This window comes from Excalfactoria chinensis, chromosome 1 (assembly GCF_039878825.1).
Source record: "Excalfactoria chinensis isolate bCotChi1 chromosome 1, bCotChi1.hap2, whole genome shotgun sequence".
NCBI lineage: Eukaryota > Metazoa > Chordata > Aves > Galliformes > Phasianidae > Excalfactoria > Excalfactoria chinensis.
In genome coordinates this window covers 50,909,436-50,932,290 of record NC_092825.1, presented here as the reverse complement: position 1 = coordinate 50,932,290, position 22,855 = coordinate 50,909,436, and the positions used below count along the sequence as shown (strand labels likewise).

Sequence of the window (22,855 nt, the reverse complement as noted above, 5' to 3'; positions counted from 1 at the left end):
CACATCTGAAGCACCAGATCCAGTTCTCTTTCCCTCTATTCTCATTCTCTATTCTCTGTTCTCAAGAAGAAGAGGCTCAGGGAGAGTCTTATGACTGTGTATAAACACCCAATGAAGGATGGATACAGAAGATGGATACAGATTCTTCTCAGTGGTATCCAATGACAGCACAAAAGGCAATGGGCACAAACTGAAATTATAGAAGAAATTCTGTTTGAACTTAAAAATAATAACAGTAATAATACAACAGACAACTTGTTTCACTGCAAGTGTGATCAAACACTGGAGCAAGTTGTATGGAGAGGCTACGGAGTCTCCATCCTTGCTGATATTCAGAACTCACATGGGCACAGTCCTTGGCATCCTTGTGCAAGGAGTTTACACTACACAATCTCCAGGGGTCCCTTCCAGCCTCAGTGAGTAGATGATTCTATGACTGTTGTTAGGCCTGCAAATCAAAAATTCCTAAAGTATGGGAAAATGGCCACATTTTCAACATTATATCCTAATCTCATCTCCATCACCAAAATGTGCTCAAGGCACTCAATTAAAATAGTTACAGCAGGAATTTCTTTAGCATTAGTTGATCTTGGAAAACTTCAGAAGATCAGATAAAGTCTCTGCTCTTTTCACAAAACTTCTGTGCCTTCCTCATGTGAGCGAATGTGTAACTCATAGATATCCAAAACTAAATATAATCAGAGAATAATCAATGGAAAAGGGCCTCAGGAATACAGCAAGTTTAGCAAGAGCCCAGATGCTGACATAAAACAAGAAGTTCAAAAAATGTCACTGATTTTCTCAGTCTAATTTCATACTCACAATATTTGCAGAAGCGCTTTCCAGTGTGAAAGACTGCATAGTGTTTGTAAGGATAGTAGCAGATTAGTTTGGACGCTCTGTCTCCTTCCCTCATGGATGTGAGAAGGTTTGGATTTATGTCTGAATGGCACTGCTGTGCCCCTTCTGGATAAACCTTGGATATCGAGCAATATGATTGAACATTTCCTGATCTTCTTCACTATATAGTAGTACTATGAAGTTTTTCCTAATCATTACATATGCTTATTTTGAATCTGCTACAAAATCAGCATATTGATACATCAGTTTTTATGCTTCAGGTCTAACGTGACATGCTAGTAGAAACATGTTTCTGTATAAATGTCTGCACAGAAATCCTTTAATGACCTCACCCATGAAGTTTTGAAGCCCAAGACTCATTACAGTTCTTTTAGAAGACACTGATTCAAAGAGAACTTGTTTAAAGAACCATATCTTCAGAGAGGAGAAAAAATAAGAATACAGTATACCTTATATGCAAGATTCAAACAGTTGGCTGCCCTGGGAAGAAGCAGAGAGAGATCAAAGTCTGCATTGAGATTTCAAGGTTTCTGGAGAAGAGACAAATGGAGTGAACAGCTGTTCACTCAAAGACTGAGCCTCACTCCCATGCAGAGAGGCAGGCAGAGAGCATAAGCTGTATGCTGACCATTTCCCCTTTGCAGGTGAATTTCACAGAAAATGCAGATTTTTAACCACCCAGCATACCTGAGAGTATTCTAACAATCATTCCACTGGGGTTACTTCCAATTTTTGCACACTAAAGATGACCTCCTTTGTGAAATATAAAACCTCCAGAGCATCTTGAGATGAGAGTACCTAAAAGATCACAGCAATTCATACAGAGGTATTCCACAGAGTGAAGATGTTTTAAGAACTGAGGACTTGGAATGATATAAAGCCCTCCTAGCTCCCAAGAAAGATAAATATAGACTGCTGAATTGATTTATACAAGTATTTTTTCTGTATTTCTGGCTGGTTATAGAGGATATAATATAAATTCAATGGTAAAAACTTCTCCTTGAAAAATAAAAGCAAGTAATTAAGGCTAACTGCACATTAACAGACAGGAAGAAAGGGCTAAATGATCTCCTTTTCTTTATTAAAAAAAAAAAAATCACAAATAATACTAGCGTAGATTTTTGGAAATGAAGGAGAGCACAATTTTCATAACCTACTTTAAGTCACCCTGGTAAACCTTCAGTTGTACTCTCCACATGTATACGGTATCTGGATGGTAAACAGATCTATAGTATTAATAGAAAAAAAATATCTTCATACCTAGTTGGAATGTTCCTTGTTCTGTTTCATGTCCATCGCTTCTCAGCCCATCACTGCACACCTTCTAGAAGAGTCTGGCTCAGTCTGCACTGTACCCTCCTGATGGACAGTTGAAGATCATTCCTTTGCCTCTCTTTTTAAGACTGGAGAAACCAAGTTCTCTTCTAGAAAATCACATGCTCCAGTCCCCTATCTGTCTTGATGGCCTCCATTAGTCTCACTTCATTGTGCCAATGTTCTTTTCATAGCTGAGAATCTAAAACAGGCCTCAGTACTTCAGATGAGGTCCCTTATGTGCTAAATACAAGGGAATAATCATATTTAGGCCTGCTGTCTACACTACTGCTAGTACAGTAAGGTAGTTAGTTGTCTCTCTTCATTGCCAAGGCACAGTGGTGATTCACATTCAACTTTTTGGCCACCAGAACTTGCGGGCAATTTTCAGTTAAGCTAATTTCTTTCCCAGTGGCCCCAACCTACACCACTACCAGAGTAATGCAGGATATTCCATCATTCCCTGTATTGTACAAATGATCGACTGAATATTTTTTTAATGGATCATATCCATATCTGCTAAACTCTAGAGTTACTGACATTTTCTATCTGGACTTCCCCTAAGACACCCCATCTGTGTAATGTCTCTGTTACTCAGTGACCATTGGTGAAGTTCAGAAGTGACTGTAAGAGATGGTACTTGGCAGAATTTATTTCTTACTATTAATTCCCAGGGGCACTTTCTTCTGAGAGAGATGTAGGGTTTCTTAGCCAAGCACTCTCAGATAGCCAGGACCTGGCTTTAGATAGGAATCCAAGGGTCCTCTAGACTATAGGGGAGACCAGCTAGATGAATCTTCTCTTGAACCAGAAAAAGCTGCACTGTGAAGTGTCTCACAGTGCCTTATGAGACTGCCAAAAATATCTGTTGTGGATTTGTCAATTGCATTGGAGGAATTAACACATGAGATGTCTGCCTTCTGTTATGTGGGACAGCTCTGTGACACAGTCGTTTCTCTCTTCCCCAACTCTCCAGAGAGCCTATCAAAATCCTCCATTATGAACATCAGCTTGTCTGAGATAGATTATAGAAACCACTATTGTTTACAGCTAAACAGCAGTGAATAGAAGAGCAAGAGGTAAATATTCAACAGTGAATATAGAGTCAGGAGTATATGTCTAGAAAATATTTTTCAGAAGACTACTCAGCTCTCATTGTGAAGCTGTCTGGTTTGACTGGTGTAAGACTGGACATGGAATCTGTAGAACACCATTTTAAGATCAAAAGAATAACAAAAGGTTTTTAAACTTCACCCAGTGTAACAATTATACTGAACTTCACGGGGAAAATAAAGGGTAAAATCCATACAAATAACTTTCTTCCACCTCCCACAGTGACTTGGCTGCCCTTTGTTTTGTTTATTGCTATTTCATTTTGATCTAGCATATATTTTAAGGGCCCTTAAACTTCTGTGCTGAATTAGTATCAGGTGTTCACAAGGCTACACAGAGTTGCAGAGGATGCAGAAAATGTAAATTCATCTTCTGCTAATGAATGATGCACATAGTGGTGATCTACAAGCACTGGCCCTGTAGTGCCTTATAGCTAAGGAAACTGCTCTCTCCTTTACCTTGGCTTTTCCAAGTTTGTAAGGATAAAAGAAAGTAGGCAGGTTCTCCAACCTCAAATGCCATCCTGTCCTCCAGTCAGCTGCGCTAAAGCTGTTTATTGTATGTATGCTTCAGATGCAAACAAACACATCTCTCTCCTCCCCCTTCCTCCCTTCCCCCCCCCCCAGTGTGACTGCAGAGCAAAGAGATGGCTGAACTCCACAGTGCAGTTCTTTAAGTCAATTATTACCACACCTAGTAATTTACTAGGAACGTGGCAATGGGATAATAATGAAAGGGAGAAAGTGCACAAATGAGCATGCAAGGTAAAACTTGTCACAGAAACATCCTGAGTCTCTCAATTTGTTGTTGTGTTGAACTTCTCACTAAGTAGGAGCAGCTTCCCAGCTGATCTCAGAAATATACATATATATACATATATATGTATATATATAAAGGTTACTTTAGAAATCATTCGCTACGCAAAAAAGTGCTACTGTATGTCACATGGAAGTTACTGAATTATTAGTGGGAATATAATGATTATGCCTACTAAACAGTGTTTTTAATTGAATTTTAGATACACAGGAAGTTACAACTATGGTAGCTATAGCAATCAGCACCCCCATCCAATGCAGAGTCAGTACCCATCTTTACCACATGATACTGCTATTTCTGGACCACTTCATTACTCCGCTTACCACAGAAGCTCTTCACAGGTAAGTTGGATTTCTTTCTTGAAAATGCTTGCTACAACATTTTAAGCAGGAGGGGATGTCTTTGGGGTATTCCACACACATAGAGCCCTTTGTGCTTCATCTGCTAGAAATTTCTGTAAGTCTAGTAGGGAGCACCATGTTTAACTACAGTCAGACCAATTGCAAAGATATGAATTTGGCAGAGCTTTGGACTAGACGACATGAAACATGCATCTCATTCTGGTCTCTGACATCAACCTACCAGATGATCTCAAGAAGTAATTCCTTCTTTATGCCTTATTTTCCCAGTCTCTAAGATAAGAATAATGGTAGTAATCTCCTTCTTAAAGCTTTTTAACATTAGCTAGGAAGACTGTCCTGTGAAAACCCAGTATGCTCATTTGGGCCAGCTCAACAATGGCTCTCTAGTTGATGGAAGAAATAATTCTACAGCTTCTCACCCATTTGTGTAGCAGCCAAAGAGAACACATCAGGTGTGAGGGTTTAACAAGTTTTATCTTTAATGGAAACAGTGAATAAATGTTTAAGCACAGTGTACTGTAATAGTTTTGTATGTATTGTTTTTTTACTACAGGCCATATCCTGTTATCAAGAGATTTTTTTCTAGGGCACATCACTTTTTGACTTAAATTTTCTCATGAATCTTCTTTACTCTCTTATCCTTTACTGGAGAAAACCTACATAAGTGGTAGTTCTGAAATGACCTCTCAGGCAGTGAATCTGTTGGTAAAATGGAGAATTAGGCTTTTATTGTTTAGAAATGTTATCACCCTTACAAGGAGTGTCTTTCATACCTTCTATTTGTGACACTGACATAGACAGCACAAGTTCAGCAAGAAATAAATTAAGCAAAGCAAGATTGATACATTTGTAGTTTCCTCATGTCCTGGTTAATATGCCCTATAGAAATAGCAACATACATTAAAATCACGTTTTTGTTTTTCATTCTGTAATAAGCTGTCTCTACAAGTACAGATGTCTGATAATTTTTTCCTCTCCAACTAGCCCTTCAGTTGTCCTGGATGCACATGAAGAACAGTTGTCCTTTAATGATTACATTTGAGAACAACATTATTTCAACATCATTTCTTTTTCATGCTACTTGTAAACTGAGATGCACTCTCATAGCAGGATAAGGCTAACAAGACCCTATAAATGTGCTCATTCTTTGTTGAAAGATATAAACTGGAAAACAAACAAACAAACAAAACTTTAAAAGAATCTTAAACAATCTTACATTAAAACAAAACAAACTAAATGAGCTTCTGTAAAATGCTTTCACTGACAATAAATGTATATAAATGAAAAGTGCTGTTGCCCACAAAGCCTAAAAGGGTGTTATGGAACTATATTTCTTCTAGAGCACTTCCTAAGTAGAACCTGGGGTTGTAGGAAGACTCATGAATTTGCAAAATCAAAATACAGGGATCCAAATTTGCAGTGAATATGTAAACAGCTGCCACTGTATTCAAACCCAAGGAGATGAAGCGTGTATTGCTGTGGTAATATAATCAGCCAAGAAGTGAAGGCATTGACCATCTCTCTTCAAAAGAATTCTTTGTTATAATTTACATTCAGTTCAAATATAGAACTCTGTCTCAGCTTTAGCTCTTTAAGATAGTGTCAACAGATTAATTCCTAAGAAAAAATCTGTGTGGGGGGTAAGTTCTCCTCTGCAAACATGGAATCAGAGAGAGCCCTTGTCCTAGAGAACGCTCAGAGTTGAAACAGACAAGATGTAAAAGAGGTGGCTTTTAGGTTACAGCTATAAATTACTGCTTTGGTTTGGAAGAATACCATGTCTATCCAACCACTTTCTGTGGAAGACAGCAATGTAATCTGGGTTTTATCAGGCCACTTATTTTAGGGCTATTTTCCAGCCCAAAGCAATATTCATAAAGAAAGAGTTGTGTTTGACGTTTTTGTTTGTTCCTTTCATGTAACTTTAAGATGGATCACTTCACATATAAAATTTACAGACAACCACCAGAACAAATGGAATTAGAGCAAAAAAGATGGAGGGAATAGCTTTCTTTTGATGGAAGTGGGGAGTACTGAACTTTGGGGAAGGAAGAAGGGAGTGAAGTGACCCTTTAAACTGGAATTGCCAAGATATAGCATATTGATCTTCACACACAGAGTTATATGATAGTTGCATTGTGTACATTTTGGGTTACCCATTATGGTTTTGTCAGTGGAATCCTTACAGTGGGGCTGTGAGGGGGAAGAAGTCAGACAGCTGTAGATTTTATACTGCATACAGCTCTTGGAGAGCGTAGGTGATTGTCCCAAGACAAGTCTATCCTACCTGAAAAGCATGTTGTCCATGTTAGTGAGAGACTCTTGGATAATTTGAATCCACTAGTATTGAAGGATATGAAACAATGGTATTTGATAAGGCTGATACGGCTGAGACGCTGTGCATCACCTCCTCCCATAACTGACTGGTGAAAGCTCATGAGGATATTGTTATCTCTCACCTCTGAAGCATTCATTCCTGGAGCTTACTTTGGCTTGTAGAGCAATGTGATGTGTACTTACGACAAATGCAGGTTTTATTAAATAGCTCTCAGACAGATCAGTGACTTCTCAGAGGGAAGTAAATGTTCTGATGCAGTAATTTCTGCAGCTACTAACCCAGCAGGAACCTAAAAATGTCTCTTTCTGGCGATGCAGGCTGACTAGTTCCCACTGCTGGCTAAGAGTCTTTTTGTTGACAGGGACAGTCTGTTCAAACCTTGGTCTTTATCCGAATATTTTTTTTTCTTTCATCAGCATCTGTGATTAGTTCTCAGAACAGTTGTTTCCTTGTAACTCCAGGCCCGACTGCTCATTTCTTGACTTGGCTTACTGGCCAAGAGCCAGGCACACAAATAGAAAAGAGGTCTACGGATTGATTTGGTACTACCTAGTTCTCTAAGCAACAGTGCTGGAGTGAATATAATCACATTATGTAAACTCCATCATTATTTAGGAGTCTGTGTAATGTGTGTACATAAACAGAACTACTGACTTGATGTTTCATTTAGTTCACTTGCCATGAGTTTTAGGTGAACAGATGCCAGCGTATAAAAAAGATGAGTTTGTCTAAAAGCCTCTGAGTGTTCCTATCAGCCTCTGTCAAGCGTAGCAGAGAGGTACTCGCTTCAGAGGTAACCCCTTCACAATGCCACCATCTAATCCGCCTCCGCAATCTGCATTTGGATGGCTTTTGATCACAGCTTTTGTCTGCAGATTTCACCCTGACTGAACAGGATTTGATCCTTTCAAGCTATCCGTAAATATTGCAATTCATACAATTCCACTTCTTCCTTAGACATAAATTAATTAGCACTGCAGTCATTTTTTCTCTGTAAATCACAAGGATAACACTCATAGTAGGAAGAGTAATGAATGAGAGAAATCTGCAGCAGGATGTTTTTATACTTCAATATACCTGGTAACAGGTAAAGATGCCTGTCATATGAATGTGTATCACTGTAAATGCAGTGCAGTATACAGCAAAAAATATGGTATCTATGTTAGTACCCTAATGCATGGCTATAGTGAATCATAATGTAGGTCCATTTATCCAGGTCCTATATCTGGCTATGGCCAGAAGCAAATGTGTGGAGGAAAATCATTAGTGAAACGATAGGTAGAGACTGGTCCTTTTACCAGCATAGCCACACTGTGCTGACTTAGGGATGCCCTGAGTAGGAAGCAGCAGCCAGACTGTTGTATTTTCAAGCCAATTATTCTACATTAAACTCTTGGAGTTTCTTTTTTGTACTCAGAGACTCCTAACAACTGGCTGCATGAAGCATGTATTCTGTTTTAATTTTTAACCTGCTCTCTGCATTGGATTGCCTATATTTTGATGAGAATGTTGAGAAATAGGCAATATTCCGTCTCTCTTTGCTTACTCTTACCATTGGAGATGTTATAGATCTCCATCATTCCTCCCACTTCCTTCCTCCATCTCTTTTCCAGACTTAAGAGTTATCATCTGCATAGATTGTGGTGGATGCTCTGCGTGTGGGAATAATACAAGGATGGCACGTGGAGGGGGAAAAGGGAAAGCTCTACCCAGCACATAAACAGTATAAGCTTATGACTATACCAATGCAGTCAAAATGATGAACCCTCCCCAGCTAAACCATTCTGTCATCCAATACTGAGTAATGACAGAAAGACAAAAAGATCCCACCCATGCAACACGAATTATTGTTCCTAACTCTATGGTTTCACAACAGTCTTGAGATTATTAAAATGCAGTTGAAGTAATTATGTATTGAATACAACAGGGAACATGTCTAATTTTTAAATACTAACAAACGAGGTTTTCATGAGGCTCCAAATGCCGCTCCCAAAAGCACCAAGGTCATTTGGAGTGTCTTGAAAACGTCACCCAACCTATCTGACACAGAGAGATTTACTAAGCTTCGTTTTTGGAGCAAAGGCTCAAATACCAAGTTGTAAAGATCAAACTGATCAACAGCTCCAATGCTGCTATTTTTTATCACATCTTCATGAAGTTAATTCACAACCAGCCCTTCACTATAGCTATCATTCCTGGTATGAGTTATTTGCAAATCTTCAAGTAGTGGCCAACACAGAATACTAATGTACAGCATTCTGCAAAAACGTGAGCGAATGCACTGTAAAGTCAGAGCCACATTCATAAGGAAAATATTTTGCTGTTTGGACAGAGACAACTTTCACCTCCATGCATAATCAGTCAGTGAGCTGAGGATACGAATAAGGAGATTATTCTCCATCCCCACACATTAGGAATTCAATCTTCACTTCTTGGTAGGACATATTTAATGTAGTATTATCTAAAATAATAATAAAAGACATTGAATTAATTTTTTCATTCTTAGGCAAGGCCTTAACAATAATCTTCTTAAAGCGTCCCAGACTTAAAGAGCTTCTTGTCTAGGTCTGAGGCAGCAGTTGCAGCAAGTGTGAGTTAGCCCAGAAAATGGTAATTTCCTGTCAAGAGCCCTCCAACAAATGTCGCTTTTATATCTGGCAAAGATCACTAGGCCCCAGTGTTTTGAGTTCAGCATGCTTAAGCACTCTTCATTAAACCGGATGTAGAGTGTGAAAGGTGATTCAGGCAGCATGGGCAGGCATCCGCCCAGATGGCGATGCTTTGGACACTCCAACAAGGCTGAATAGATGCTTCATTGGGTGAGTTAATAGTCAGGCAGGGGCCAATGAGTACTTTAAAAATATTGTCTTTCAATAGTCTCTTCACTGTAAGGAAAAAGAAGCCACTGACTCATTTGCGATTAGCTGACCTACCATTACAAAACTTTCCATCTTGCATTCAGTCATAACAGAATTTATTGTAAAATACTAGATATTTAGAGTCCACGTTATTTTCAAGCAATTATTCCTTTTACATTCATGACACATTCATAAACACAGCTGCATCGGGTGAGCCCGATGAGGGGGAAAAGCAGAGTACTGTATCCTGTCCCCTTATGCACAGCCATTAGCTCTGCCTTCTAGAAGCCTCAGCATGGTCTCTTGACTGCAAATAGGAAGGGGATTATCTTTCCTTTCAGTGCATCCTGAAGTTCATTCAGGGAGCCAAGGTTTCGATCCCAAAACAGCACAGTTTTTGTGCATCCAAGCTACCTAGAAGACATGAGGTTGCTTCCCCACATAAAGTCATGTACAACTAGGAGATCCAGGACATCCTCACCATTCATTTTGTTTGCTTTGCAGATATATTGAAGTTTCACAGTCTACAAAATATAAGCAAATACAAGTGTTGGGTTTTCAGCCCCCCAGTAATAGATCCTGGTCTTGGCTCCTACCATCTTCCATCTCAAAACATTTTGTACGCAGTTGAACATTTCCCAGCATACGAGATCTGCCAGGAAAGCAGCATATGGAGTCAACAGCTATGAAAAAGGGACTTTTATTTAATGCAGGTCAAGCTAATACACCAGTATAACCTAATAACTAACGAGCTACAGGAGGAAGGAAAGAGCCATCTTCTAAGGATCACTCATCTGTAGTACTAAATATTTAGGTTTCACAAATCGAGGTTTGATAAACTCTCCTGGTGGCTGCAGACAGAACACAGATGACTCACTGTTGTTAGATGCCTGGCTTTTTGACAGCTAACGTTAGGTGAGACAAATTGGACTCTAAAGCTATAGCAAATGATGCGGCAACTTGTTCTCTCTGAATTTGTTATGGCAGAAGCTTTGCTCACCAAGATGTTCAGATGAAGGCACACAGCAGGCATAAGCAGAAAGTGACTTCTACATTTTGCCTGTTTGTGTCTGCATTCTAAATCCATTAACTGTTTTTCCAGGAGATAAAATAGGAAAATCACTCAACTTTTTCTGGAACCTTATGCTTACTTAGAATACTTGCAAGTTGGTTGTTTCTTGACAGAGTGTCTTTATTATAATGAGTTCAAAAAGAGAACCAGGATTCTAAATTCAAATCTCATTAGGTCAAACCACAAGGCTTGAGTTTCATTGTTGCCGGGTACTTGCAAGTCTTCTCTTGTGCAGAAGGTTCTAAAAGCTCAAGAAGTCTGAAAAATGATTCATCTGGAAAGGAATATAAAGATTTCTGCAGTCAGTGCCTAAGCTCTGTCAAGTTTTTCTACTGAAAAATCTCCCAGTGGGGTGAAGGTGGAAATTTAGATGATCTTGTACAGACATTTGGACAGCGTTGCCATACAGCTTATTCTGGTAGCTGTATTAGCAGTTCTAGTTGTAGTTCTGACATTCCAGTATGGTGCTGCCATTTACTAGCCTTTTCCAGCATCTGATTGCACAGGTGATGTGCTGCATATGCTAAATAATGCAGTGTACAACTTTGATCTCTTCCCTCTCATCTGCTAACTGGTCTGTCTCTGCAGGGCACAGTGGAATATGCTAAATCACAAATTGCTGTATATTGGCCAAAAATAGTCTTCTCTTTCTCCTACTTAATTAGGAGTGGCCAGCATGTGGCTTTTGAGCTGTTCAAATATATTTGCCAAGGCAGGGCAGCCTTCTTGGCTGTGGGCTGAAGAGAGTCAGCAGAAACTCCTCATGGAGACATTGCTGTAATTGCCTTGGGGACCCACATATGCAACTGATTAATGCCATCCGCATCCGGCAGTGGAGTAATGTAATGAGACCCCTTGGGAATCACTGTCATCTCCCTCTGCTGAACAACTCCAGCAGCTCTTCCCACAGCCACCCAAGATATAGTGAAGTAGTTTTACAGTCCCCAGCCATACGAAGCTTTAGCATGTATTTTGCAAGTTTTCTAAGAGTCAGATGCAGGAGAGGTGGCAGTCCTACTCCGGTGACAACGTAATAAGGAAATGTCACAGTTTCAAACAATCCAATACGACGAAACTTAAAATCACAACACTTTTTGTATAATAGGTACAGCCCTGTATATATGGATCCGTTTACCCCAGTTCTGCCGTGCTCACTGTGTCCATCTGGGGCATCTAGAAACCATCTTGCCTAGCAGGTGTAAAAAGTAGAAGATCTGAAGATACACAGCTGATCAAGGGGAACAGGAATCCTCACCATCTTTGCAATAATATGGGGGCAAAGCGGGGAAAGCTATTTCTTAAGCAGAGCACACAGATAATCCACTCTTTTAAGACAGGCAATAAATATATACATGTAAAGCAAACACTTATAAGCACAGTTTTCTTCCTCTTGGTTGGGCAGCCTGTGGCTACAAGGAGCAAATGCCGTTCTCTGTTTTCTTGCTTATCCTCAGCACAGCTCCTTCGTGAGAGGCATTTGTCAAACTTCTTTGGTTTCTGGTTTCCAACTGTTGCTGTGAACAGCTGGAGAATAGTGGGATTCTTTCTGCATGTCTCTTCCTGTAAATTCTCCAATTAGCTGCCCGCTCTCAGGCCAGACCATAGCATTCCCCTCCAGAAACTGGCAGGGTGGCTTGTGAACATTTAAAAGGGAAGGCACCTTTCCAGTTAATAAAGATACTTTTGCTCTCCTCCCACAAAAGCTATTTGAATGACCGGGACTCGGAACAATTAATGCTGTTGTGTTTTTTTGTTTTGTTTTTATTGAATAGCAACTTTCTCAGTTGTGAGAAAAATATCAGACAAATCCAATTTAATTTTCTGCTGCCAGATATAGCTCCCAGTAGCTAGATTTTCAATATTTAAATCATAGAATCATTGTACGGTTTGGGTTGGAAGAGACCTTTAAGATCGTGTAGTTCCAACCCCCCTTCTATAGGCAGGGACGCCTCCCTCTAGACCAGGTTGCTCAAAGCCCCATCCAGCCTGGTCTTGAATGCCACCAGGGAGGGGGAAATGTTGTGACTCCTTCGCAAGACGCCCTCTCATAACTGACTGCAGGTACTTGTTATATGATAACAGTATCATAAAGGTTTTGGAGAGCTGCTCAGTCATCCGATCTTGTTCATGCTAAGCAAGGATATGTGATACCACCAGCCCTTACTTTAAAATTAAGTATGTGGGAAATAATTCTTCATTTTTCTCCTTTGTTGCAGTACCCTTTCAACAGCCCAACATCAAGAATGGAGCCCTGTTTGATGAGCAGTACTCCAAGGCTGCATCCCACACCCGTGACTCCTCGCTGGCCGGAGGTGCCGGCTGCGAACTCCTGCTACACGAGCCCACCCATGCACTCCACAAGATACGGCAATTCTAGTGACATGTACACCCCTTTGACCACGCGCAGAAATTCTGAATATGAGCACATGCAACACTTTCCCGGCTTTGCCTACATCAATGGGGAAGCCACCACAGGTTGGGCTAAATGAAAATGACTGGTATCAGTGAAGCCCGTATACTTAAGAAGAGTTACACAAACTTGATCTTATGTGGGACTTTACGTGGACGTTCCTGAAGGGAGGTGAAGATAGAAAAGATCCTGGGAAGATAAATGTAGTTCGTAACGTGGACAGATTGCAGAGCAGCATGGCTGAATGTTCCTGTAGCCGAAAAACACTTCTGTGCTATTCTAGACATCTTTTTAGGCCAATCTGTGCCTTTTCTAATTCCGGCATGTGGGCCAGCCCTGTGTGATGTCATTGTCAGTGAGCCATTCCTACCCCCCACCCCCCTTCTCTTATTGACAAACATTAATGAGCCTTACAAACAAAGTACTGGAACGGAATCTATTTATGATTTGTGTTAAAGGCAGGAAATTCACTCTCAGCAGAACTCTGACAACTGTTCTTCTTTTAAGCTTTCAGTGCATTTCTTAAAAACCATTCTGCCAAGTCATCGTTTGTTCGCATCACTTCTTCTACCTGGCTCCTTAAAAGACGTGTGTTGTGTAGATTGCAGTTTACACCTAACTTTGTATATTGATGCACCTTTCTGTTGATCCAGTAACTTTACAAAAGAGAAAACACATGTAGCATCGAATTATACACTGCCTTAATTTGACTATTATTGTATATGTATTTGTGTTAAGTTTGCACAATCTGGAAAAAAAATCTAACTTCTCTGGTCAGTAATGACAATGTTAAGAATGGACTTGGGGACTGGGAAGATATTGGATTCAGAGCCACATATGTTAAATGTGATGATATGAAGCAATTATGTAAGAAAAAAAAAAGACAATGCAAACACGAATATTCATTTGATTCCCCATTAACAGACATGACAATATTCCCTCGATTCCTTCATGTGGTGAGAACTTCTACAAAAGCAAAATTCAAAGCTGTGCCTTTGAACTTATTCTGTACTGTGTATGTGTGGAAAAAATGTATTGTATTTTGGGGAGAACTTTTCTTAGACATTTTCTGTCAGATTTGTAGCTATTTGTGAGTTTTTGTTAGATTTTATTAACATAGCTTTTTCTTCTGTATTATAAAATGCACCAAGAAACTGTGGTGGACTTATTACCCTATGGGTAAGAAATAAATAAATGGAGGTATGACATCAGACATTTTAGCAATTGTTTTGTAAATAAAATCTTTGATAGCACTCGGTCTGATAATAACCACATTTATGCCTACAATGGACATAAGTGTTTGTACAGTTGTGCAAGGTATATGAGGGATTTTCATGCTCAAATAAAGTTCTTGAAATCGAATAGATACCATTTAAATTTACTTACATACAGAAGCTGCAAACCTTCCAAAAATCCTACAGGTGACATTGTATTTTTTTATGCAGCAAGTGACTTGTGAACATGTATAACCAACAGCAAGTGAGCAGTCCTCCAGCTGTGCTTCCAGCTACAGGCCACTCCACTCCGTTTGCCAGCTGATGACTTTATATTGTTTGGTTTGTGTCCTGCCACTGTTGCTCACCTAACTCCAGATATCTACCCAGGCAGGTAAGATATACTATTTTATTTTCTTTACTGTAATTTATAACAAACATGTTGCCACTGGAATACTGGAAATGGGAAATTCTGTCTTCCTTATATGAGCAAATAAAGTGGCAAGATGCTCAGATATTGTGTATTCAACCCGTCAGTAAGCTACTGAGCATTTGGGCTGGAAAGTAACCATGGGAATGAATTGGAAGTCTTCAAGAACTGAGGGACAGCGGGTGTTCTAGGCCACGTTTAGCAACTGTACAGGCTTTTAAACATTCAGTCAAGGTCCTGGCAGGGTTGTCAGAAACAGCAGGAGCCTATCTCCACCTTTAGATACACAATGAAAATCTCGTTTCCTAGGTGTCACAGACCTTCTGAAAATTTCCTTGTGTAACCTGGTGTTATTATCTAATATATATTCACTCTTCACTTTCATTAAGTGACGGCAGGACAGGGGAGATTGTGTCTAGGATAACTCATCTGTTTAATCTCATTCAAGCTACCTCCAGGCAAATCTGTCTGCACATGAAAAAGGTAAGTCATGTCTTTAGCAGATAGAGTTTTATTGTGCTTGAGACCGAATTCCTACTTTGCACTTTTTTACTGAAGGTGCTTACATCAAAGCACTGATTCTGGCCTATTAATTATTACCAAGCAAAGAAATATCTGCCTAGTAAAGACTGTGAGAAATGAGTATGGAAGAAAGGCAGTCACTATTCTTGTAGTAATCTAGAATAAACTCACGTTCTCTTCCTAAACGAATTCCAAATCTCTGCATTGCTTCACATCCAACAAACCCACAGGGATGCCTTCATTATTTCCTACCATTGGAACAGTCTCCAGTTACCTAAAGGACTGATGAGCACAGCCTGCCATGGTCTTTTCAAGGACTGGATGTATTGATGACACATTTGAGAGCAGGAATTACCAAGAACTCAAAAGCTGGAACTCAATTACCTTGCCTTGAAGAGCATTGGAGATTGTCAGGGAGGTTGTTCAGGAAGGAGGATGGATACTGAACATGTGTCAGTACAAGAAATAATACAGGATTTATGAGTGGAGAACTGTACCACCATGTGAGAAGTGTTGGGAAAGGTAATTCCGACCAACAGCAGCATCACAAAGTTCTGTCATCAAGAAATACCCTCAGAAATACCCTTTTCACCATCAGAGCTTGGATTTTTTAAGTCTTTTGCAAAAGGACCCCCACAGTCCTTCTTTAAAAATACACATATACATCGGATGCCACAGGAGTCTGCACGTATGTTTTCAGCTACCTTTGAACAATTTCTTGAGGAGGGCTTTGTAATTTAAACTGGACGTTCATGTGGAGCAATATATAGATCACTGAGCACAGATCTACAGAGTTCATCATCACCATCTGTGTCAGAAGCTCCGCAAGGGAAAGTGGGCCCCCTCCTTGACCACTGCACGTCAATGCCCATGATATTAATATAAAACACCACAGCTTTCAGGTCACAGGGGTATATACCAGGCTGTGAAGTGTGGTGGCTCAAGAGAGGATGATAACCTCTGGGTAGAATGGTTGGTAATGGGCAGGAATCTCCTAAATCATCCTAGAACAAATTGCCAGACCTCCTGAGCTGGAGTCTGGAGACTGTTAATTAAGCCTTTCCCTTGACCATGGTAACTAAAACTGATGTTTCTTATCTAGCCAAATATTTATGTGTAGAGGGAGTAAATATGCAAGGCACAATTTTTTTTCTTTAGTTTTCATACCACATGCCAAAATATTCAAACTTGTTGTCTTTTCTCCTCTGCCTTCTTCCTTTCTGTTTCTATTTTTCTCCTCTTCTTTTTCCTTCCCTTCCTTTCCCTTCCCCTTCCCCTTCCCTCCTCCCTTCCTTTCTTCCTTTTCCTTCCTTCTTCCCTTTCCCTTCCTTTCTTACTCCCTTCCTATTTCTCATTTTCTTTCTCTTTTTTCTTTTTCTTTTCTTCTTCTCTTTGCTAGTTTTCTCTCTTTTCTCACAACATTTTCTAATGTGTTCATGCATTATTTTATTTGTTTATAGTCTAAAATACATAAGAATATATATGCAATAAATACAATATAAGATGTATTGTAGCATAACTAACATATGTAACATATCTGTATATTTATTTAGCTATATACACACAAACATGTATGTATGTGTATAAAAATCCACTACAATTCTTCAAGATTTTTCATTACCAGATAGAAAAAAGACTCAGCGGGGGATGAGCAGTGAGAACTCCATTCACAGGCATGAATCCTGTTTTTGTCAGGCTACCTCTTGCTGCTAAGGTCACTACCCTTTGACAAAAATGGCCTCTGACCTCCCCAGCCTCACAATTCTGTTGTGACTGACCCTGAAACCCATGAAATTCAGGGGCAGACATTGCTTTGGAAGGTTTAGATAAAGCTGACTAACATGGGAAGGGCTCGCGGTATGCACTCATCTGAAAAGGTCTGGCAGTTCTTTGGTAGAGGATGCAATTTATTCCGTCCCCCGCTTTCACTGAAATCCTAATCCTTCATATGCTGCCTAAAGTGGAAACCAAAATGCAGCAATGATGAATAACAATGTGCCTTTAAGGGTTCAGTAACAGTTTTTTAGCCTTTATTTTTTAGTTTCGGGTATCTTTTTTTTTAATAAGTAAAAAGATTCCAATGGACCCTGTACAAATAAAATGAATATTTTCCTATGCTGTGAAGTAAATCTAAGCAGGTTCATGCTTTGTAACAGAACAGTAAATCTACAAGCAAAGGATTATTTTGACCAAGCTTCTTCCAGAAGCTGCGTTAATATACACAGTCTTGCTTCCAAAAAAAAAATCTGGGCACACTTCAAATTGGATTTTGCTACTCCTTGCAGTCTAAAGACCATGTTCTGTTTTTGCATCTCAGATCAACCCACTGCAGAAAGAAGCCCTAACCAGAATATTCAGATCCTACTACAGCTCTGCATATTAAACATGTACGGGTGTACAGTTTTATTATTGCGGGGTTTTGTTGTTAACTTCGGTATATTGCTTTCAGCTCTCCAAACAGTGGGTAATAGGGCATTTTGAGAGTGGCAATAAGCCCCATCTTCTCAACTGTAGCTTAAACCTGGAGTCTTGCAGTGCTCTGTAGAGATGTAACCAACCTGTGTGCTGACACACAGCACGTGGTGTTGGCCCACTCTGCCCTCCCAGATCTCAAGAGCAAAACCTAACAGTGGCGAGACGCTGGGATATCCGCCCCACACCTTCTGCTTTCTCACACCCACGTGAACACCCTATGGAGAGTTATTAAACCCCTATGAAGGGACAGGCAGGTAGGGACACATAGGCCTTGCAGTGTGTGGGCCTACAAACCCCACCATGTATAATCCATGTATCGCTCTACAGCCCATCCCGCCAGGCGCCGTCGGGGCTGCCCTCAGTGGACTACAATGCCCATCATGCCCCGCGGCACAAAGTCCTGCGCGCACGACAGCGCCACCTCGCTTAGCATGCCGGGATGCGTAGTCCTCACCGGGATGCTGGGCGGGGCGAAAGGGAAAGCAGCCAATAGGAGGGCGGTAGATTGCGGGCTCTCACTCCTAGCGGCCAATAGCGTTCGGGCACTGCCTGCCAGTCAGGACGGTTTCCACGGGGAGCGTCGCGTCACATCGCGTAGCGTCACATCGCGTCGCGTTCCGTCACGTCGCGTCAGGGGGCGCGGGGCAGGAGGTCGGGCGCGGCGGCTGCTGGCGTTGGCGGCCATGGAGCTGGGTGCGGTGCTGGAGGCCGTGGAGGGGTGTAGCGGTGGAGTCGGCGCCGCCGCCGCCGAGGTCGCGGAGCGGGCCCTGCTGCGGTACAACGAGGAGGTAACGGGCTGGGGGGGGAGGAGGGAGCCGGGCGGCGCCCACCGCCACGCCCCGGAGCTCTGCCCACCGGAGCTGCTGTCTCGCTCTGCTTTTCCGCTCTGCGTGCCACACGAGGGCTGTCCCGCGGCCTGCCCGCCTCGAGCGGCTGTGAGCGGCACGTAGCCCTCGGCGGAGGCTGAGGGACAGCAGCGCCTCCGTCCAACGCGGCGCTCCTCCGGCCCGTTCCCGCTGCTCTGCGTGGGGCTGAGCCGCCCTCGGGCAGGGCTGTACCGGGCGGCCTCCCAGCTGCCCGCTGCTGGCCCCGGGTTTGGCTCTGGGTGCGATCCGAGAGCGGCTGTGTCGAACTGGGTGTCTGCTGAAATTCAGGGGGTTGTGGCAGGAACCAACGTTCGGGTTTTTTGTTTAAGATTCCCTGCGTGCGGCAGGGGGGTTGGAGCTTGGTGATCCCTGCAGTCCCTTCCAGTCCAAGCCATTCTGTGATTCTGTCATTTCCCATATGTGAGGTGAGGGGAAAAAGCTTACGTAGATTGCTGTATTATTGGGCGAAGTCTAAAGGTGGAGACTGCCACATCCAAAGGGCGCTGCCTCTGAAGGGCTGTTAGCTCTGGAGTCTGCTGGACTCATCTGCTTTAGCTCTTAGGCTTCTAAAGCACTGCAAAGGGACTCCGTTTAGAGAACCTTCAGTCTCCTTTGTTTACTCTCTGAGATGGCCCCGTGTTAAATGCGTTTTTAGGAAGCGTGTATGTGCTTCTTGTGCTTGTTGTGCCGTGTTCCACGCCTTCATAGGAACTTCCTCAAATGAGTTTTTAGGCTTAGGTGGAATTCTCAAGGACGGTGAGAGCTGGAACACTTTCTGCTCAGGGATTTCTGGCTTTTATACAGACTTCTGGAGTGATGTGCGTGGCTCAGTGCTTCTTTGGAAGTGGATCTCAGCATGATGTTTCACTCACTGTGTTTCTCGTTCAGGGCTTTGCCTTAACACTTCCTGTATCTATTTCTGTGCAATGTTAATGGCTCAGATAGATTTCTGGGGGGAGGGCAGGAAAAGCTGGATGGAGTTCTTCAGGTTCTAGGTCTTCCTTCTGTTTCTTAGTCTTTTTAAGTAAGAAACTATGCTTTCACTGATGAGGAGTAGTAAATGTAGTTTTAAGGTACAGGGTGCTATAGAAAAGCTAAGAACTCAATAGGAGAACACACCTCGCCCATTAGCAATGGTTATTCCAAATCTCTGTTACTTCTCTTATTATTCATCTCTCGTTAATCTTCTCTTGGTTAACTACTCATCAGTCTCTGTTACCTACCCTTGCTTGGTGTGTTCTTGAACTCCTGTGGTTCACTGGTGGTGTTGGGAGTCCCATGCCAAAAAGGAGCTCATTTAGGGCTGGAGCACCTCTTCTACAGATGCAGGCTGAGGGAGCTGGGCTTGTTCAGCCTGGAGAGGAGAACTCTGCGGGAAGACTTCTTTGCAGCCTTCCAGTATTTAAAAGGAAAATATGAAAAAGGACAATAATCAACTTTTTACTTGGGTAGATAGTGATAGGATAAGGGGGAATGGTTTTAAGCTTAAGGAGAGAAGATTTAGGTTGGTGTCAGGGGGAAGTTCTTTCCTATGAGAGGTGCTGGCACAGGCTGCCCAGAGATGTTGTGGATGCTCCGTGCATGGAGATGTTGGATCCAGGTTGGATGGGGCTCTGGGCAGCCTGATCTGGTATTAGATATGGAGGTTGGTGGCCCTGCCTATGGCAAGGGGATTGGAGCTTCATGATCCTTGGGGTCCCTTCCAACCCAAGGCATTCTGTGATTCCTGCTACCCTTAGCTTAGAAGTTCTTCAGTGTCATTAATTCCTATTACTACTGCTCTGCACCAACAGCGAGGTGACTGAAGTTGTTGGTCGGAGACACTTGCTGTTGGGTGGAATGGGAAAAGCATGCTGGTTGACATGGCTGCTCTCTTTAGCTGAGACTGGTTTTAGTTAGACCTTTAGAGTTTTGTAACTGAACAGCTGATGTTCATGCATAACAAATGTAATTTCTTTTTTAAACAGAATCGAGCCATTTTCAGATTTGATCCAGCAGATGAGGATAAAAGAAAGGTAAGTAAAATAGGCTGTTGAAATCGATACGTGCTCTGCTTAGAAGTACAGCAAAGGGAAACCAAAACTCCAGCTAAAATCTCTGTCTCAAATAAAGTAGTGAAATTGTGGAAGACATTTTTTTTAGTAGGCAGCAGTGTCCCAGTGTTCCCTGTCTATGTCAGGTAATTGGGTAGTAGGTGTTGAGATGAAGGGATAAGCAGAGAGCTGAGAAGGGAGACGTGGCTGCAGAACAGTGCTCCTCCAAAGGAAGCTGTCATCATCAGAGCACATGCTGAGCTTGCGAGGCTGCCAAAGTGAGAAATGTTTGCTTTATAGCTTGGAGCTGTGCAGGTGTGTCAGGGCCTAACAGCTCCCATGGGATCCATCCGCGTCTTTGTGTTTAAGACTTCAACTGCCCTTGACTGCCACCCCCTGTTATCTTATGACATAATATGTAATGACAAACTTTTTTTTTTGTCTAATTAGAGTTGGAACCAATTTCTATAATTATAAGATGTTGATGAGTGAACGAGTGAGATTATATACTGCCTCTGCTTTGATTTCATGCTTGAAGCTTATTTCAGAATTAGTGTTTCTGTTAGAGTGGCGCATCTCCAGTTGGGGACACATTAATTCACTCCACAGTTTTTCTGCAGAATCTAAATATCTTCAATCTTTTTTAGTAGAAATGAGTGAGATGGTTAAGATGGTCACTGTGTCCTTTGCATATCCAAGACCACGAGCTATGTGTGCAGCAATCCTAGATTACAGTTCTTTAAGACACAGATATCTTGTGCCTAAGGATAAAATCAAGCTAAAAAGGGCCTTCAAGTGTGTGGTTCAACAGAAAAGCAGTACTGAAAGTTCTGTGAACTACGGTCATGTGCTGCTGCTGTCTCTTGTACATCAAAGTAAAACAAGAACAAATGTTGTGTAGAAGTCTTCCTACAGCGTTCCTGTAGAATAGGTTTGTTTGACAAATATGGGAGCTCCCTGAAAGTGTCCTTTCGTGCTTTCTTTTCTGTATTTTACAGAACAGCTGTTACAGACTTAATGAGATTTGATTTCTTTTTCTTTCCACTGTTGGTGTGCGTGGCTTTCTTGGTTTGGATTTAGATCTGTGTTAAACGCAAAGTTATAGCAGGATTTTTATGGGCAACAGCTCTACTTTTGGAGGTTTGGATTTATATTGAATGCTATGGTTGAGTGATAGCCAGCGTGACAAAACTATCAAGCCTATGTGTTTGTAAGCTGAGCGTTGTAGAAGTGCAAATAGAGGTCAGTAATGTTTTATGCAGTGCCCTCAGCCTGTTGATTAGGGTTTCTGGCTTGATAAGAAGTATTCTGGAAGCACTTGATAGAATTTTAACTTGCATTGGCTAAATTCTTGTATGTTTATGGGGCAAATTGTTGTTCTTTCTGTGACATTAATTTAAGGCTCAACAGAGGTTAGCAAGGAATATATTCAAGATAGTAAATGGGCTTAACAATTCTGTACTCAGCAATGGTGTTTCTTTGCATAAGTTTGTGTTTTTGTACTGTTAATTTCTTAATTAAGAGTACCTTTAACGAGGTGCATTGGTCACATAGGATTAAGGCAGCTTTTGGATGTACATGCACGGTAATGAAAAGCTGCATACTTGTGTTGTTGTTCTTGAATACACCTTCATCATTCTCCAAAAAGCAGATGATAAAAATATGCCATCCTGGTTTCAGCTGAAATAGAGTTAGTAGGGCACCAATGCCTTGGTCGTTGGGTGACGGCCATTCAGTGGGGCAGAGCCAGGGTAGGTGGCCTGAATTAAGTGATTGTTCCACACCTTGGGACGCAAAGGGGAAGGCTGTAAAGCTGTGGTGAGTTGGATGGGGACATGGCTGGTGCTTTGGGGATGCTGGGGGTAGGTTGGCAGGTGGTGAGGCACTGTGTTGCTGGTGGGCAGGCAGTTGTGTTGTTGTTGGTTGGTGAGTTGTGAGTTAAGTACATTGTAGCTATATATATTATCAATGTGTTTCTGATTCCATTTTCCTTTTCTGGCTTAGTAAGAGTCTTCTTTCTCAATCCATGAGTTCTGTTTTATTTCTCATTCTCTCCCTCATCCAGCCTGGAGGGGTGTGAGTGAGTGAACGGCTGTGTGGTGTTTAGCTACCTGCTGGGCTAAACCACAGCAGAGACCTCTGAGGAGATGCCACTGAAAATCTGTATGGTT

The 22,855-nt window shown here is 41.6% G+C and overlaps 2 protein-coding genes across 7 annotated transcripts in view; both read left to right on the top strand.

The window, feature by feature from the left end:
• RFX4 (regulatory factor X4) overlaps positions 1-14,504 on the top strand; it is an 86,936-nt gene extending 72,432 nt beyond the window's left edge. For all 5 annotated transcript variants that reach the window (XM_072335896.1, XM_072335903.1, XM_072335880.1 and 2 more), the window contains 2 exons: positions 4,307-4,445; positions 12,951-14,504. In XM_072335896.1, coding sequence (XP_072191997.1) covers positions 4,307-4,445; positions 12,951-13,223 — 412 coding nt within the window. In that variant the 3' untranslated portion in view covers positions 13,224-14,504. The remainder of the gene's footprint in view (positions 1-4,306; positions 4,446-12,950) is intronic.
• A 3,903-nt stretch (positions 14,505-18,407) lies between these two features.
• The window catches only part of RIC8B (RIC8 guanine nucleotide exchange factor B), a 32,356-nt gene continuing 27,908 nt past the window's right edge, over positions 18,408-22,855 (top strand). Inside the window, exons 1-2 of one of the 2 annotated variants that reach the window (XM_072334818.1) lie at positions 18,408-18,573; positions 20,619-20,666. In XM_072334818.1, the coding sequence (XP_072190919.1) occupies positions 18,469-18,573; positions 20,619-20,666 (153 nt within the window). In that variant the 5' untranslated portion in view covers positions 18,408-18,468. The remainder of the gene's footprint in view (positions 18,574-20,618; positions 20,667-22,855) is intronic. The other variant, XM_072334826.1, reaches the window with a different exon arrangement.